We start from the raw sequence: 18,007 nt of genomic DNA on the forward strand, positions 1-18,007 counted from the left end.
ACGGCTGGGGCTTGCCAGGAGGCCCACGGCGGAGGGGGCAGGATGCCACGCTTGCTGCGGGAGCGGCGCCTGTGGAGCAAAGCCCGGAGCTCGGCCTTCTGGGAGACGGTGCGAGCCAAAGCCTTCAGCCCGTGGGAGTGGGTCGACAACTTCCGCGTGGCTCCTGCCACCTTCGACTACCTCTGCGCCCAGTTGCGGAATGCCATTCAGCGCCGGGACACTAACATGCGCCGGGCCATCCCAGCAGACGTGCGCCTTGCCATGACCCTCTGGCGCCTGGGGGCCTGCACCGAATACCGGGCGGTAGAGCAGCTCTTTGGCGTGTCACGCTCCACCGTCTGCAAGATCCTGCGCGACGTCTGCGAGGCGGTCGTGGCCATCCTGACCCCGCTGTACGTGCGCCCTCCGGACCCTGCCGAAGTGGCTGCCGGGAATGGCTTCCCCCTGCCCCAGCTGGCCGGAGTCCTGGGATCCCTCCACGTGCCCATCCGCGCACCCAATGAAAACGCCGCCGGCTACTACAACCGCCACGGCTGGCATTCAGTGGTTGTGCAGGCTGCGGTGGATTCCCGTGGCTGTTTCTGGGATATCAACGTCGGGTGCCCTGGCAGGGTGACAGAGCCGCAGGTCCTGTGCACATCTGAGCTGTATCAACGAGCTCAAGAGGGTGAACTGTTCCCAGGCGCGTCCCAACCTGTCAGGGGAGTCCAGGTGCCCCTCTATCTGCTGGGCAGCTGCTCATACCCTTTCCTCCCTTGGCTCATGCGTCCCTATCGCAACGCGGCTCTCACGCCAGCCCAGCAGCGCTTCAACGAGTATGCAGCCGCTGCACGGACGGTAGTTGGGGTGGCCTTCGGACGCCTGCGAGGGCGTTGGCGCTGCCTCACTAAGCGCAACGATACAGACGTCTCCTTTCTGCCGACCCTCATCGCCGCCTGCTGCACCCTCCACAACGTCTGCGAGGCCCGGGGCGACGTCTTCCAGTCCGGCTGGATGGAAGAGGAAGAGGAGCAGCTGGAGGAACATCCCTTCGATGACGGGGAGGAGGAAGACGTTGAGGCGGTGGAGATCCGGGATGCGCTGGCCTCAGCACTGAGGGGCTAACTGGAGAAGCGAAGGCTGTGGAGCCAGTCGAGTGGTACCTCTCGGTGGATTTACGGGGCCGGCGTCTGAGGTTTGCAGCAGCAGGGAAATAAGCCTCTGTGGAATCTGAAAGCCTGCCCCTCCCTCTGGAGATAGTTTGAGAGGCCTGCAGGCAAACAGCTAGAGTTGAATCCGGTACCACCTTAGATAAGAGCAGAGGAGAAACGCTGCCCCTAAGCATTATCCTGCTCTGTTCAAGCTGATAACATTCTGCATCCTGAGCCCCTTCTTGGCAAGATCTGCCTGGGAGAGAAGGACTCGGGGGGGGGGGATCTCCGTTCCAACTTGTATCTGATGAAGGAAGCTTGGCGTCTGGAAAGCTCATGCCTGGGAAATCTGGCTGCTCTCGCAGGTGCTGCTGGAGTCCCATCTAGCTGAACCAATTAGAAGCTTTCGTTTTATCTAGTTTGCATTCCCACCTCCTTGACAGCAGCTCTGCCCACTCATCCTCCCCCCCTCCCGGTACAACAGAGGAGCTGAAGGTAGAAGGCAAACAGCAGGACCTTCTAAAATGTCCGGAGGGCTTTGGGGGCAGGGGAGCTGGGAGGGACAGGGGGTCTTGTGCCTGGAAGGTACAGAGCGCTGCCCAGTAAAACGTGTCATCCTTAGAGGAAGAGCTCGTCCCTTGTCTGTCCACTGGAAGCTGCCCCATCCACATTTTTACCTTTCTTGCTCATCAGTTAATTGGAGCCATTTTGACTGCCAGGTTGAACCTTGGAGTGCTGGAAATTGCCAGAGCCTCTGGGCTTGGGTACCTTTTGCTGACTTCCCACCCTCCCACTCCCTTTATTCTTTTTGTTTGTAAGTCTCCTTTTGTCATTGTAGAATGATGTATCTTACAGGGGGATGCCGAGTTCTTGAGACTGAGCTGTGAGTTCCCTGCTGCGCTCTTCTTCCCTCTGAAACAAACTCATTCAGGGGCCTTCAGCAAACCCTTCCTCCTCTTGCAGCCTTGGCCTACCTTGCAGGGCTGTGGTCAGGAGTCCAACAAAAGACTGGCTGCAAATTGTTCCGACCCCTGAAAGAGGGGCATAAAAGTCAGCTCTTATTATAGATGGTGTTCTACTTAGATGGCATTTTCTGTTTCTTAGTTTGGCGGGCGGCGGGCAGGAGAAACTGAATAACTTGCAAGAAATACTCAAAAGCCAAAAGTCATCTAATACAAAATACCATTAAAACTCAGCTAATAAAGAAAGGCAAGCAACATTTTTCCAAAATCACTTCTCAAGTGCTTGAAATAAGACGTAACACAACAGCAGGTATCGTCCTGCTACCTTGGGGAGAGAATATCAGCGGTTTCTCTGCTGCCACACCCTCCAGTTGCAGGGCTAGCCCACCCTCCCGCATTTGAAAAGCCACCCCTTTGCTTAGAAGAAGAAGAATTGCAGATTTATACCCCGCCCTTCTCTCTGAATCAGAGACTCAGAGCGGCTCACAATCTCCTATATCTCCCCCCCCCCCAACAGACACCCTGTGAGGTGGGTGGGGCTGAGAGGGCTCTCACAGCAGCTGCCCTTTCAAGGACAACTCCTATGAGAGCTATGATTGACCCAAGGCCATTCCAGCAGGTGCAAGTGGAGGAGTGGGGAATCAAACCCGGTTCTCCCAGATAAGTGAGCTCTGGCTGACCCAAGGCCATTCCTGCAGCTGCAAGTGGAGGAGTGGGGAATCTAACCCGGTTCTCCCAGATAAGAGTCCACGCACTTAACCACTACACCAAACTGGCCTATCCCCCTTGGAGAATGTGGATGCCCCATTTCAAGGCCTTTGGTGGGGTGGAGCCACACAATGGCCAATGGCTGGGGCTGATGGGAGTTGTAGGCAAAAAACATCTGGAGAGCTACCACTGGCCACCCCTGACCTAAGCGATGATTCAGGCCTCTTGTGATTGGCAGAGTGGGAAGACCCGGCTGGAGGAGTCCCCTCCACAGGTGCACCAGCACCTCCCAGTCCTGGGCGCATTCCCACAGAAGCCAACCTGCTCAGCATGGCTTACTCGCAGGTAAGTGTGCAAAGGAGCAATGCCTGCAACCCTGTGCCTACTTACTTGGGAGCAACGTTCCCTCTAAGCCGCAGAGTCTTGTGAGCAAAGAAATCTACTTTGTGAGCTACTGGCGCTAAAGTTGTGAGCTGCATAAATTGTGCTCCGGGGTCCTCCTTCCTGAGCTAAGACAAAAATGTGTGAGCTGGAGGCTAAAAAATCTGTGAGCTAGCTCACGCTAACTCAGCTTAGAGGGAACACTGCTTGGGAGTAGACCCCAGTCACTTCAGTACGACTGACTTCTGTGTAATCAGGCAACAGATCCGGGGGGTACAGTCCCTTGCCTGTCCGGCGGAAGAATTAACTCCATGATGGTTGGATCGTCTTGTTCGTGGCTGAACAGACGGTGGCTTTGGATCTCTTGCAATACACACTACTACATCTCCCCCCCCCCCCCAAAAAAAAAAAGCAAACCCAACAACAACACACAGATACATCTCGCTTCCTTTCTTCCTTCAGTTCTTTGAATTGAACAACAAATGCAACGTTGGGATGCATTGAGCGGCTGGAGGGCCTGGAGGCAAATGGGGTCTTCCCTGTAGCTTTACTGTGGGGTCGGAAGCAGCAGAACACAGTCTGAGTCCAATTGGCGGCACCTTGAAGGCCAACAAGGTTTTATTCAAGGTGTGAGTTCTCCCCTGCGCATTCACTTCCTCAGAGACAAGGACATGGAAGTCCCCAGTCCATAACATACAGGGTGAGAGTGAGCAGTGAAGCTGTATACAGTATGATGAAGATGTTTAATAGATTCAGTGACATAACAGGAATAACAAGAAGATGATGTTATTGGATTTATATCCCGCCCTCCACTCCAAAGAGTCTCAGAGCTGCTCACAATCTCCTTTCCCTTCCTCCCCCACAACAGACACCCTGTGAGGTGGGTGGGGCTGGAGAGGGCTCTCCCAGCAGCTGCCGTTTCAAGGACAGAGTCTCAGAGCAGTCTACAATCTTCTTTCCCTTCCTCCCCCACAACAGACACCCTGTGAGGTGGGTGAGGCTGAGAGGGCTCTCACAGCAGCTGCCCTTTCAAGGACAACCTCTGCCAGAGCTACGGCTGACCCAAGGCCATTCCAGCAGCTGCAAGTGGAGGAGTGGGGGATCAAACCCAGTTCTGCCAGATAAGAGTCCGCACACTTCACCACTACACCAAACTGGCTCTCTTAGTTTACGAAGTTACTCAGTTCTGCCAAAGCCACCCAGTAATCTTCAAACTCATCTCAATGGCTCTCTTAGTTTACGTGGTTACCATTTGTTGGGGTATAATTTGGGTGGGGGGGGGGGAAGCCTAGCGCAGGAGATAAAGATGTCAAAATTGGAGAGTGATGGGCAGCTATAGCCTTAATTGTGGAATGCTGAGAGCAGGGGCTCAGTTAATGACTTTCAGCGTTCCACAAGGAAGGTGATTTTCATTTCATTTAGTCTGTAGCAGGGTGCGTGCACAAAGCAGCTTACGCCTGCAGGAAAACGTTTGTTGGTGTTCAAGCTGCCCGTTGGCTCCAGCTTTGTTCTGGTATTCCCTGATGTTATCCAGAGAGGGGCACAGTTCCGGTTCTTTGCTGTCCCCTCGGCCCAGGGGAAGCTCCGCGGGTTGGTGCCCGCTGGCCGAGGCTCCTTAGAGGGTTTCGTACCCCACGTGGCTCCGCCTCCGTCCCACCGCGTAGGCCACCAGGACGATGACGATGAGAAGGACAATGATCACGATGACGACGATGGGCACGAGGAGTGAACGCCGCTGCTCCTTACAGACCTCCGCTGGAAAAGGAAGCAAGGTGTCAGGGAAAAGGAAGGCAGGTCGAAAGGACTGAAGCTTCCCTCTGGCTAATGGCTAGGTTTTCAAAATGGCGGCCCTGGGAGAGCCAGTCTGTGCTCGGCCCTTGGTGTGTGAGGGGGAAAGAGAGGCCATCAAGCAAGTGCTCCAAGACAGGCTTCTGTAGGAGGGTTAAAGGTCAGACCGGAAGCAAGGGTTGAGGCTGTTGGGGGAGAGGTCACACCTTAGCCATTGAGATGAGTTTGAAGATTACTGGGTGGCTTGGGCAGAAATGAGTCACCTCAACCTCTGAGACAAGGCAGTATTTTCATTGCCGGGATATGTACGGAAATGGAGGGCAGAAGAGACATTCCACGAGGCTGCTGGTGACGCAGAACTGAAGGGTAGCAAACATTCTGGACGGGGGGGATGAGCGGTGACCGAGCATCAGAGCGGCACCCAGATATGGGTGGGTCTCGCCAGATCTGAGCAGTCAGGTTGGAACGGATAAAAGGAAGTCCCTCTTCACCCAAAGGGTGATTAACACACGGAATTCACTGCTGTAGGTAGTGGCGGCTACAAGCATAGCCAGCTTCAAGAGGGGATTGCATAAGCATCTGGAGCAGAGGTCCCTCAGTGGCTATTAACCACAGCTTATCCTTGGGACTCTCTGTCTGGGCAGTGATGCTCTGTTCTTGGTGCTTGAGGGGAGGGGCACAGTGGGAGGGCTTCTGGTGTCCTGGCCCCACTGATGGACCTTTTGATGGCTCCTGGTTTTTTTGGCCACTGTGACACAGAGTGTTGGACTGGATGGGCCACTGGCCTGATCCAACAGGGCTTCTCTTATGTTCTTATGTGACACAGAGTGTTGGACTGGATGGGCCACTGGCCTGATCAAACATGGCTTCTCTTATGTTCTTATGTCTGGGGCAGTGATGCTCTGTATTCTTAGTGCTTGGAGGGCAAAAGTGGGAGGCCTTCTAGTGCCCTGGCCCCACTGATGGACCTTCTGATGGCACCTGGGTTTTTTGGCAACTGTGTGACACAGAGTGTTGGGCTGGATGGACCATTGGCCTGATCCAACAGGGCTTCTCTTATGTGACACAGAGTGCTGGACTGGATGGGCCATTGGCCTGATCCAACAGGGCTTCTCTTATGTGACACAGAGTGCTGGACTGGATGGGCCATTGGCCTGTTCCAACATGGCTTCTCTTATGTTCTTATGTGCCACAGAGTGTTGGACTGGAGGGGCCATTGGCCTGATTCAACAGGGCTTCTCTTATGTTCTTATGTGACACAGAGTGTTGGACTGGATGGGCCATTGGCCTGATCCAACAGGGCTTCTCTTATGTGACACAGAGTGCTGGACTGGATGGGCTATTGGCCTGATCCAACATGGCTTCTCTTATGTGACACAGAGTGCTGGACTGGATGGGCCATTGGCCTGATCCAATATGGCTTCTCATATGTTCTTATGTGCCACAGAGTGTTGGACTGGAGGGGCCATTGGCCTGATTCAACAGGGCTTCTCTTATGTTCTTATGTGACACAGAGTGTTGGACAGGCTGGGCCACTGGCCTGATCCAACAGGGCTTCTCTTATATTCTTATGTGACACAGAGTGTTGGACTGGATGGGCCATTGGCCTGATCCAACAGGGCTTCTCTTATGCTCTTATGTGACACAGAGTGTTGGACTGGATGGGCCATTGGCCTGATCCAACAGGGCTTCTCTTATGTTCTTATGTGACACAGAGTGTTGGACTGGATGGGCCATTGGCCTGATCCAACAGGGCTTCTCTTATGTGACACAGAGTGCTGGACTGGATGGGTTATTGGCCTGATCCAACATGGCTTCTCTTATGTGACACAGAGTGCTGGACTGGATGGGCCATTGGCCTGATCCAATATGGCTTCTCATATGTTCTTATGTGCCACAGAGTGTTGGACTGGAGGGGCCATTGGCCTGATTCAACAGGGCTTCTCTTATGTTCTTATGTGACACAGAGTGTTGGAAAGGCTGGGCCACTGGCCTGATCCAACAGGGCTTCTCTTATATTCTTATGTGACACAGAGTGTTGGACTGGATGGGCCACTGGCCTGATCCAACAGGGTTTCTCTTATGTTCTTATGTGACACAGAGTGTTGGACTGGATGGGCCATTGGCCTGATCCAACAGGGCTTCTCTTATGTTCTTATGTGACACAGAGTGTTGGACTGGATGGGCCACTGGCCTGATCCAACATGGCTTCTCTTATGTCCTTATGTGACACAGAGTGTTGGACTGGATGGGCCATTGACCTGATCCAACATGGCTTCTCTTATGTTCTTATGTGACACAGAGTGTTGGACTGGATGGGCCATTGGCCTGATCCAACATGGCTTCTCTTATGTTCTTATGTGACACAGAGTGTTGGACTGGATGGGCCATTGGCCTGATCCAACAGGGCTTCTCTTATGTTCTTATGTGACACAGAGTGTAGGACTGGATGGGCCACTGGCCTGATCCAACAGGGCTTCTCTTATGTTCTTATGTGACACAGAGTGTTGGACTGGATGGGCCACTGGCCTGATCCAACAGGGCTTCTCTTATGTTCTTATGTGACACAGAGTGTTGGACTGGATGGGCCATTGGCCTGATCCAACAGGGCTTCTCTTCTGTTCTTATGTGACACAGATTGTTGGACTGGATGGGCCATTGGCCTGATCCAACAGGGCTTCTCTTATGTTCTTATGTGACCCAGAGTGTTGGACTGGATGGGCCACTGGCCTGATCCAACAGGGCTTCTCTTATGTTCTTATGTGACACAGAGTGTTGGACTGGATGAGCCATTGGTCTGATCCAACAGGGCTTCTCTTATGTTCTTATGTGACACAGAGTGTTGGACTGGAGGGGCCATTGGCCTGATCCAGCAGGGCTTCTCTTATGTTCTTATGTGACCCAGAGTGTTGGACTGGATGGGCCAGTGGCCTGATCCAACAGGGCTTCTCTTATGTTCTTATGTGACACAGAGTGTTGGACTGGATGGGCCACTGGCCTGATCCAACAGGGCTTCTCTTATGTTCTTCTCTCAGAAGCTAATCAGTATCAGCTCTGTTTAGTATTTGGATGGGAGACCACCAGGGAGGATGAGGGCAGCTCTGCCTCTGAACACCTTGGAGACCCCAAGAGGTGTTGCCATAAACAGAACCTCTCCACCACCACCACCACCAGGCATCAGTGCCCAAGGGTGCACACGAGGGGGAAGCCTCCCTTTTGGGGGGGGGGGCATACGGCCTCTTTAAAATGATGCAAGAGTACAGTGGTTGTCTCACCTTCCCCAAATTTTCCACCTTGCAGCTCAAAGGCCTGGACTTGCTCATTCAGGACATGAAGGCGAAAGTCTCCAGCGAGGGTCAAAGTGCGGTTTCGGCACTGGTAGCTGTGCCCGAGGGAGGCCTCAAACTCTTGGAGAGAGGAAGCGTCTGCTCCAAAGGACATCTCTGGGAAGGGAAAGGGAGGCCGTGAGGCTCTGGCTGAGGACTGGCTCAGAGGCTGAGTTCCAGGCAGAATCCGGCACCACCGGCTGGCCCCCCAGCACCTCTGTTCAGTGCAGTAGGCGGTCCGGGGGCTCTGGAGCTGGCCAACCTCAGTTCTGGTGCCCCCCAAGCTTTTAAAGAAAGTGGGTGGGGCTTAGATAGGGTTTCTCCCCAGCAAATCTTGTGATTGGCTGTGCTGACCTTTTTAAAATGGCAGCAACTACCCTGACAGCAGAAAGATCTTCACTGTACGACTGAAGGTAAGAACTGGCAGCCATTTTGTGCCCACGACGCTGTCTCTGAATCCCAAAGGCGCTAGCTGGCTCCGAAAGGTTGAGGAACCCTGGCCTAGTGGCTTGGCTTTGCGCCTAGGAGTCCCGTGAAGAGATTTTAGGCAATCTCCCAGGCCGACCCCCACCTTACATGGGGATTGTAAGGACGGAATGTGACCAGTCCTTGCTGCAGCCAGTTCACCCTCTGCATAAAGGAGATTCTTTGGGGCTTGTTGCAGTTCTGCAACTTTTGAGTCCCCCTCTAAATGTGCAAAGGGACAGAAATGAGAAAAGGCTGGGATTTAGAATCCTTCCAGAGTAGAAAGAAACCCATGCACAGACAACGCTGGAGCAAAATGGGCAGGTTTTTAGGCTCCCCCTGGGAACAGGTAGAGCCGGCATCCAACTCAAAGCTCTCAAAGCCGGGCGGAGACCTGCCTGTGGACCTTGCTCTCAAGTGCCTTCAGCCCGTGAACTGTTTCTAAGGGAGGTCAGCTAGCTGATGCTGGGGGCTGAAGGGCCAGAGATCGAGAGCCAAAGGAGAAGCAAGCAGATCTCGGCGGGCTGCAGTCGGAACCAGAAAGGCCCCCTCCTGGACCGTTCTGCTCTGCTACGGTTCTTACCCCTCCGCTCCATACGAGTGTTGCAAAAGCATTCTCTCTGGCCAGGCCAGGCAAAACTCCATCCATCCAACAGACTTCTCATTTGCAACAAAAGGTGGGGGCACCCTTCCCCCCAAAGCCCCTCACCTGTTGCCTGCATGAACTGGTAGGTCAGGTTGGCCTGGACTCTGCTCAGGTAAGACGTCCCTCTGGTTTCATTCTGCGGGAGAGAAATCTGGGTTTTCTTCTGTGGGAGGGTTGGCATCCCGTGCCAGGAATCAAGCATTCTGAAGAGAGCTGCACCCAGTGGAGGCGAGGCATGCGTATGAGAGGCCCAGGGCGCTCCCCGGGGGAAATACAGACAGGCCTGATGTTTGGGGGGCGGGGGAGGGAGATGTACAAGGAGTTGCCTCTTACTGAATCAGACCCCCTCTTGGTCCATGAAAGCGTTGTCTACTCAGATTGGCAGCGGCTCTCTCTCCAAGGTCTCAGGTGGACCTTAGCCGCAGATGCTGCCGGGGATTGAACCTGGGTCCTTCTGCATGCCGAGCAGAAGTTCTTCCGCTGAGTCATGGCTCCTTCCCAAAGAACACGCAAATGAGCAGGCTTTACCCTGAGTCAGGCCATCTAGGTCAGTCTTGCCTACTCAGACTGGCAGCGGCTCTCCAGAGTTTCGGGCAGAGAAAGGTCTTTCGTATCATATCCTTTCAACTGGAGATGCTGCTGCTGGAGATTGAACCTGGGACTTTCTGCGTGCCAAGCAGAGGCTCTTCCACTGAGCCATGGCCCTCTCCACGGGGAATTTGGATTTTAAGCAACGGGATACATTCATGGGGCAAAAGATCGTGGCAGGGAAACGGCAGGCCCCCGGCCAATACTGGTCCTGAGGCAGAATCCCTGGCAGCCTGAACCCAGAAGGCATCGTTCAGGATGGCGTGGAAAGAGGGTTGTCTGTGCCTGAGCCACGGCTGCCTGCTGAGCTCGCCCTTCCAGCCGCAGACAAGGCACTTCCAAAGCCATCAGTGAGTGAGTCAGTCTGTGTTCCTTCCCTCTCCACCGGTCCGATGACCTTCCGCGCCCCCAGGCTCACTTGCTCGAGTCACCTTCAAGCAGGAATTGTTTTTTGTGGCGGAGCCGGTTGTTGGCTTGAGGCCAGTGAACCTCCAGGTTTAATGGGGGAGCAGTGTAGATTTGGGCCAGTCCTGACGCAGAAGAAGAGGTTGTGGACTAGCAAGGCCAGGTAGCCAATTTGCCCGGTGACCCCCCGCCCCTCCACTTGAACATGTCTCCTCAGACTCACAGCCTGGCCAGCCTGCTCCAGGACAGCATGCAAACCCTAGAGTGCCACAGTACAAATCAGTTGCGCAAAAACAAAAAAGCTGTGGAAAAATAATGAACGGCTATCGAAGAAAATTTTTTTTAAAATAAATCAATTTTCCAAAAGCGGTTCACAAATATATAAAGTACAAAGTGCGGAGAATAAAGCTCCCAAGGAATTTCTGTGCCATGCGGGGCGTTTTGTGATGTTGTCTCTTTGACAAAGGAATCTTCGGAAAAAGTATTCCGGGCGGCTTTACTGTCAGAGGCTACTGGCTGCCCACTCCCAGTATAAAGCTGAACTGAACGATGCAGCTTTTCTCTTGGCTATTTTGAAAATGAGAAAAATGCTCATGAAATAATCCACCCGGAGGCGGGCGAGTGCTCCAGAGGCGCTCGAAGTCTGAAATTGACAAGATTGCACGGGAGATTTCTTTGGAACTTTATTCTCCGCACTTTGTACTTTGGAACTGGAGGACTTTTGTGCATTTTGTAGTAAGATGTATTTGGGAACTGCTTTTGAAAAATGGATTTATTTAAAAAAAAAATCTGCTTGTTTTTGTTTTTGCGCAACTGCTCCGGGATAGCAACGGGCATCTGAGTCAGGGTGTCTTTTGAAAAAGTCCCCAAGCTCTGTGCCAAGAAAGGGGAAGTTCTGCTGCTGAGATGCCAATTAAGCAGGCACACGTCTCGGTCATGCCTTTTGCGGGGTGAGTCAGCAGCCCGGAGGAGGCTGAGAGGCCGGGAGAGGGAGGGGTTCTGGCCTGCCTGGTCTGGAGGAAGTTTCCCTCTTCCCTGAGCTATCAGGGCTTCCTGGTGAAAGTGATTGGCAAGGCGTCCAAGACCGAAAGTGGGAGGGATTTCCTGTGACCCCACGAACATGTGTGGAACTCACTGCCACAAGGTGCTGCAATGACCGGTCGCTTGCGGGGCTGTGAAAGGTCTCCATGACTGCTGAAGGAAACCTCCCTGTTGTTCTTGCTGGCTTTTACGTTTGGCCACCTGGAGACGGGGAGCTGCCATGGGGTGGATCAGACCGTCCAAGTCTGGCTTGGCTTTTCTGATGGTCGGGGGCTCTCCAGGGTCTCCTGGGTCCTTTTCAACTGGAATACTGCTGCTGGGGGTTGAACTGGGGACCTTCTGCGTGCCGAGCAGATACTCTGCAGCCCCTTCCCTCAATATGCCTTGAGTCTTGTTTGGGAAGGTGGACTGTAACTGAGTCGGGAAGCAGTTATTCCCGGGGTGGGGGGGAGGCGGTGTCCTTCAGGCCCTTCTGGGGGCACCGGGGCAGAAGCCCAGCCCCTCACTGTCCCGTCAATACCCAGAGGTTAAGCCGAGCCCTCCTGGCTGTGCCCAAGTGCCAACCATCCAGCTGCGATGGAGAATTTCCTCTGCTTCCCCCTCTCCTCCCACCCCCTGTGCATCCTGTCTCTCTCCCCCCCCCTCGCGGTACCTTTTTGAAGACGAAGACAAGGGAGCCCTCCGGAAAGCGCAGCCGGAGCGTGGCCTCCTGGCTGGAGCAGCCCCCCGAGGTGTTGGTATGGTTGGGCTGCACCGCAAACATTCCCCAGAGCTGGCGGAGGAAAAGAGAAGGTCAGAACCACCCCAGAGGCCATGCTTGGCACTCCCTCCCGACGTGGTCAGAGCCTTGGTGGCCACGAAGGGCGGCACACGAGACTTGCAGGGCAGAGAGCACCAGGGGCCGCCTCCTCTACTTCCTCCCCCCCCCAGCATCTTCCTTCCTGCCCCCTGCTTGTCTAAGGGTCTTTCCTTCGCCCACACAGCCTTTCTCTGAAGGCACCGTTGCTCTAAACTGCTGGGCACCGCCGGTAGTGGAGTCCTGTGCAGACGAGGGGGCCAGTGAGAGGGCAGACACGGAGGCAGAACGTCAGGGCAATGGGGGCTGCCCCCTCTGGCCTGGTGCCCACAGTGCCCCAACCTCAGTACCCGGCATTCCTCGCTCAACTGCAGGTGCCCCTTTGCCCAGCAGAGCGCCTTGACCCATTGCTTCGATTCCCCTCTCGTGCCAGGCCAACCCACAGCCCCTGCCCAGTGCTTACCAATTGCTTAGCCTTGCTGGTGTACTGGACTTGGAGCTGGAGGCCTGCTACCAGCCGCATGCAGGCGGCGGACCCGTTCCGGACCACGTAATCGCCCACGGCCACAAGGGGTGAGTCTGTGGGCCACGGGGCTGTAGTGACGATGCTGGGGTGGGGGGTGGGGGGATGGGGCGTGGTGTGGTTGACTGGCCTTGTCGTGAGAACGGAGGTGGTATGATTGGTGGGGTGGTGCGTGGTGTGATTGGCCGGACGGCTTGTGGTGTGAAAGGGGGTGGTACGATTGGTGGGGTGGTGCGTGGTGTGATTGGCCGGACGGCTTGTGGTGTGAAAGGGGGTGGTACGATTGGTGGGGTGGTGCGTGGTGTGATTGGCCGGACGGCTTGTGGTGTGAAAGGGGGTGGTACGATTGGTGGGGTGGTGCGTGGTGTGATTGGCTGGCAGCGTGGTGTGATTAGCGGCATGTGTCGTGGGATGGTGCGTGGTCTTCGGATGGCGGGTGGTGGACGGTGTCGTGGTCTTGGTAAAGGAGGGCAGCAGCGTGGCGGCTTTTTTCCTACGGGGGCAACTCGGGTCTGCTGGTTCGATGCCAGAACACAGCGAGTCCCCAGGAGGCCCCGGCCTCTGCAAGAGCCCCTGCGATGCCGCTTCGTCCTGACTGGAAGCCCAGACTGGAAGGAGAGCAACAGAGAGGCGGTCAGCAGGCCACGTGGGCTTCACCCCGGCCACGAGAGGGGCAATGCCTCAGAACTGGTCACAGCCTCGGTGTCCCCACCTCCCATCTCCTGCTGCTGCTGCTAGATTTGAATCCAATTGGTTTTTAGAGACCAACTAGACCGGGGTGGCCAAACTTGCTTAACGTAAGAGCCACGTAGAATAATGTCAGATGTTTGAGAGCCTCGAGACAGGGAGAGAGGAAGGAAGGAAGGAAGGAAGGAAGGAAGGAAGGAAGGAAGGAAGGAAGGAAGGAAGGAGATATTGGATTTATATCCCGCCCTCCACTCCGAATCTCAGAGCGGCTCACAATCTCCTATGTCTTCTCCCTTCACAACAGACACCCTGTGAGGTGGGTGGGGCTGAGAGAGCTCTCACAGCAGCTGCCCTTTCAAGGACAACTCCTACGAGAGCTCTGGCTGACCCAAGGGCATTCCAGCAGCTGCAAGTGGAGGAGTGGGGAATCAAACCCAGTCTCCCAGATAAGAGTCCACACAGTTAACCACTACACCAAATGGGGTCTCTAAGAAGAAGATATTGGATTTATATCTCACCCTCCACTCCGAAGAGTATCAGAGCGGCTCCTAATCGCCTTTCCGTTCCTCCCCTAAAACAGACACCCTATGAGGTGGGTGGGGCTGAGAGGGCTCTCACAGCAGCTGCCCTTTCAAGGACAGAGACTCAGAGTGGCTTACAGTCTCCTACATCTTCTCCCCCCACAACAGACACCCTGTGAGGCGGGTGGGGCTGAGAGGGCTCTCACAACAGCTGCCCTTTCAAGGACAACCTCTGCCAGAGCTCTGGCTGACCCAAGGCCATTCCAGCAGCTGCAAGTGGAGGAGTGGGGAATCAACCCCGGTTCTCCCAGATAAGAGAGCTCTGGCTGACCCAAGGCCATTCCAGCAGTTGCAAGTGGAGGAGTGGGGAATCAACCCCGGTTCTCCCAGATAAGAGAGCTCTGGTTGACCCAAGGCCATTCCAGCAGCTGCAAGTGGAGGAGTGGGGAATCAAACCCGGTTCTCCCAGATAAGAGTTCGCACACATAACCACTACACCAAACTGGCACTGGAAGGAAGGAAGGAAGGAAGGAAGGAAGGAAGGAAGGAAGGAAGGAAAATAGATGAAGGATGAGGGAGGGAAGGAGTGGTGGAAAGAAAGCAAGTTCAACTTTAAATGCATCTTCAAGCTGCTGGCTGGCTTGGAGCAGTGATTTAAAGAGAGAAATGCCTTCTCCAAGCCAGCCAACAGGGTGGTGGGGGGTTCAAGAGTCACACAGTATATGTGAAAGAGCCCCATGTGACTCCCAAACCACAGTCTGGCCACCCCTAAACTAGATTATCAGGGCCAAGCTTCCAAGAGCCAAGACTCCCTTCAGCAGAGGCAGAGTGATTAAAAAGTAGCATGCCTGGCCAGAGGCTGGAGCGATGGCCACCGGCAGCCTTAAAAGGGGATTCTATTCATGGCTCCCAGGCAGGGTGACGAAAAGGAACCTCCATGTTCAGAGGCAGTCAACCTCTGCACCCCACCACCACCAGGGGAAGCCCTTGGACCCTGTGCCCTGTTGCTGGCCCTCCAGAGGCACTGGTTGGTCCCACCGTGTGGAACGGGAGACGACTAGATGGACCCTCCCTGGCCTGATCCAGCAGGGCTCTTCTGATGTTCAAATAGCAACGGATATTTCAGTTCCTTCTTGTATCTGACAGAGGAAGTTTTGACTCTCCAAACTGGCAAGAGCCAGTTTGGTGTAGTGGTTAAGTACGTGGACTCTTATCTGGGAGAACCGGGTTTGATTCCCCACTCCTCCTCCACTTGCACCTGCTGGAATGGCCTTGGGTCAGCCAGAGCTCTCTTATCTGGGAGAACAAGGTTTGATTCCCCACTCCTCCTCCACTTGCAGCTGCTGGAAAGGCCTCGGTTCAGCCATAGCTCTCATAGGAGTTGTCCTTGAAAGGGCAGCTTCTGGGAGAGCGCTCTCAGCCCCACCCACCTCACAGGGTGTCTGTTGTGGAGGGTGCGGGCAAGATAAAGGAGGCTGTGAGCCGCGGCTGAGATTCGAAGTGGAGGGCAGGATATAAATCCAGTGCCTTCTTCATCATCTCCAAAGTTCATACCCCAAAGTTCTTGCTGGTCTCTACGGGGCTACCCAGCTGGCGTTGGCCTCTTCCACTTCAGCCCGACAGAGCTGCCCAGGTCAAGTCCCTCCACACACCTCCCCACGCCCGGCTCTGATGAAAGGGGGTCCCCAGAAGAACACAGGGACGAGGAAGCTGCTTGGTCTCGAGGAGCAGGAGAGGAGGAGGCTGCGGCCCTGGGGCGAGGGGCACTTGAGGTATCTGTTACCAGGCAGAGGCCACAAGCTCTCTTCAGAGGGAGGTGAGGGTGCCGAGGCCCCGTCTCCTCCCCTCGGCCCCTGTGGGCAAGAGAAGGGGTGCCGCCTTGCCTGGAAGAGAGGGAGAGCTTCTCCAGCGCCAAGTGGCAAGCAGGTGCCGGGACTGCTCTGAATTCAATTCACTTTCGATTCCCTCTTCTGTGCTGTTGCAGGAGACCCCCCCACCCCCCCATGCCGCTCTTCCAAGGAGGCCAAAATCTGAAATCCAACCCACCTGCAAGGAGGCAGCTGCTGGCCCCCCAAAGAGCCAGCCACACGGCCACCCTGGGCGGGAACATCTCCTCGGGCTGCCTTTCCCTCGCTTCTGCTGTCCTCTGCCTGCTCGGGTCTGGGAGCTCTCGAATTGGGGAAGGAAGTGACACAGGCCGGCCTGACTAGCAGGTGACTCGGGCTGCAGCATTGCCCAACTCTTGTAGCCATGGGACTCTGGCAGGCCGGGAGGGAGGGACTGGTTCCACTGGGGATTCCTGGCAGGGCACCTTTTAGGGCTCATCGGCCCGTGGCCACCTTAGCCCAGAGGGTGAGGACAGATGACCGCTGGCTGGCACACAATTCGGCAGCTTTAAAAGGTCATTTGTAAAATGGAGGAGCGCTGGCTGGGAAAGAGTCACATGTGGCTGGGGGCACTCCCACTGGCTGGCGCGAATAGAGGCGAGGCGGTCGCTCTTCCTGCCTTGAAGAAGACATTGGATTTATATCCCGCCCTCCACTCCAGAGAGTCTCAGAGCGGCTCACAATCTCTATCTCCCTTCCCCACAACAGGCACCCTGTGAGGTGGGTGGGGCTGAGAGGGCTCTCCCAGCACCTGCCCTTCAAGGACAACCTCTGCCAGAGCTCTGGCTGACCCAAGGCCATTCCAGCAGCTGCAAGTGGAGGAGTGGGGAATCAAACCCGGTTCTCCCAGATAAAGAGTTCGCACACTTCACCATTACACCAAGCTGGCCGTGGAAGCCAGAATGCCAGCCTCAGTGGGCCAAGAAGAGGGCCCCGCTCTATCCTGGAGCCTGAGAGACAAGGAAAAGGGAGCCGCGTCTCACAGGGACAAAGTACAGCGGGGGTCTCCGGCAGCCCCTCAGGCCCCAAAAGGCCTTTGGCTCCCCCGCCCACCTGTTACTGACATATTGCTATTTCTATCCCATGGGAACTCAAAGCAGCTTGCAATGTTATGCCGCCCTCTTCCATTTTCTCCTCACAACCAGCGCCCTGCGAGGTAGGTTAGCTTGGATGAGGGTGTTGTGTGACCAGCGTTCCCTCCGAGCTGTGGCGTCTTGCGAGCAAAAATTCTACCCTGTGAGCTGAATGGCGTTCTAGGTTGTGAGCACCTGCACCAGTCCGTTCGCTGTGGGGCTGTTTTTCCTCGTCTGACACAAAACCGTGTGAGCTGGAGGCGAAAAAATGGTGCGCTAGCTCACAGTAATTCAGCTTGGAGGGAACACTGGTTGTGACTGGCCCAAGTGTGTGTAGGGGGGGGGGTCTGAGCCTGGATTTCCGGGACACCCCCACCCCCCACATGTTAAGTACCGTCCTGCTTCCACCTCAAGGCAGCCAGTGAGTCAGGGGGCCTCGGCCCTTTTGAGCCTATGCAGCCAAACCTCGCCCCCCCCCCCCCAAGGCTGCCCGGAAATGATGGCTGCAGCTTCTCTTCAGTCGCACAGCACAGCGCCTTGTGATGGGTGGGAAATGCTGCCATAGCAATGCTTTTTAAAAACCTGTCCAGCCAATCAGAGCGCCAGTCGTCTGTCATGCACCCCCCACCTGGCTCTGCCCTCCTGAAAACCCTTGGTGGGCCCCAGGAAAGGGGGGGGGGGCTCTGTTAACAGCTTGGCAGACTGGAGGGCTGCGGTTTCCTCTGCTCAGTTCATCCATCTGGTATTGGGGCTTCCTCATTCTCAGCTGCCTTCCCCTTTTCATGTGATCAGTCGGAAGTGTCCCCTAGTCCAGCCCCCTGAACAATGCAGAAACTTCACAAATACTGCCCCCCCCCCACATCCCCAGTGACCCCTGCTCGCTGCCCAGAAGATGGCCCAAAAAACCCTCCAAGATCCCTGGGCAAATTGGGGACCAGCAGTCTCCTGGATGTGTAAGGAAGGGCCATGAGAACTGAGCACTGGTGCAGCCCTTCCTAAGTTCACAGGTGGCCATCTAGCCTGTTTATAGACCTCCAAAGGAGGAGAGCCCCCCACCTCCCAAGGAGGAAGCCTCTTCCAC

The 18,007-nt window shown here is 55.3% G+C and overlaps 1 protein-coding gene across 1 annotated transcript; it reads right to left on the reverse strand.

The window, feature by feature from the left end:
- Positions 1 to 3,905: 3,905 nt before the first annotated feature.
- On the reverse strand, positions 3,906 to 16,079 carry CD68 (CD68 molecule). Its single transcript, XM_060255924.1, has 6 exons — positions 16,014 to 16,079; positions 12,700 to 13,367; positions 12,093 to 12,212; positions 9,470 to 9,542; positions 8,245 to 8,412; positions 3,906 to 4,936 (listed from the first exon to the last, which is right to left on the reverse strand). Exons 1-6 carry the CDS (start codon positions 16,075 to 16,077, stop codon positions 4,797 to 4,799), a joined length of 1,233 nt encoding a protein of 410 aa, XP_060111907.1. The 5' UTR covers positions 16,078 to 16,079; the 3' UTR covers positions 3,906 to 4,796.
- Between the last annotated feature and the right edge of the window lie 1,928 nt (positions 16,080 to 18,007).

Source organism: Heteronotia binoei, chromosome 15 (genome assembly GCF_032191835.1).
Source record: "Heteronotia binoei isolate CCM8104 ecotype False Entrance Well chromosome 15, APGP_CSIRO_Hbin_v1, whole genome shotgun sequence".
In the NCBI taxonomy this organism is placed as follows: Eukaryota; Metazoa; Chordata; class Lepidosauria; order Squamata; family Gekkonidae; genus Heteronotia; species Heteronotia binoei.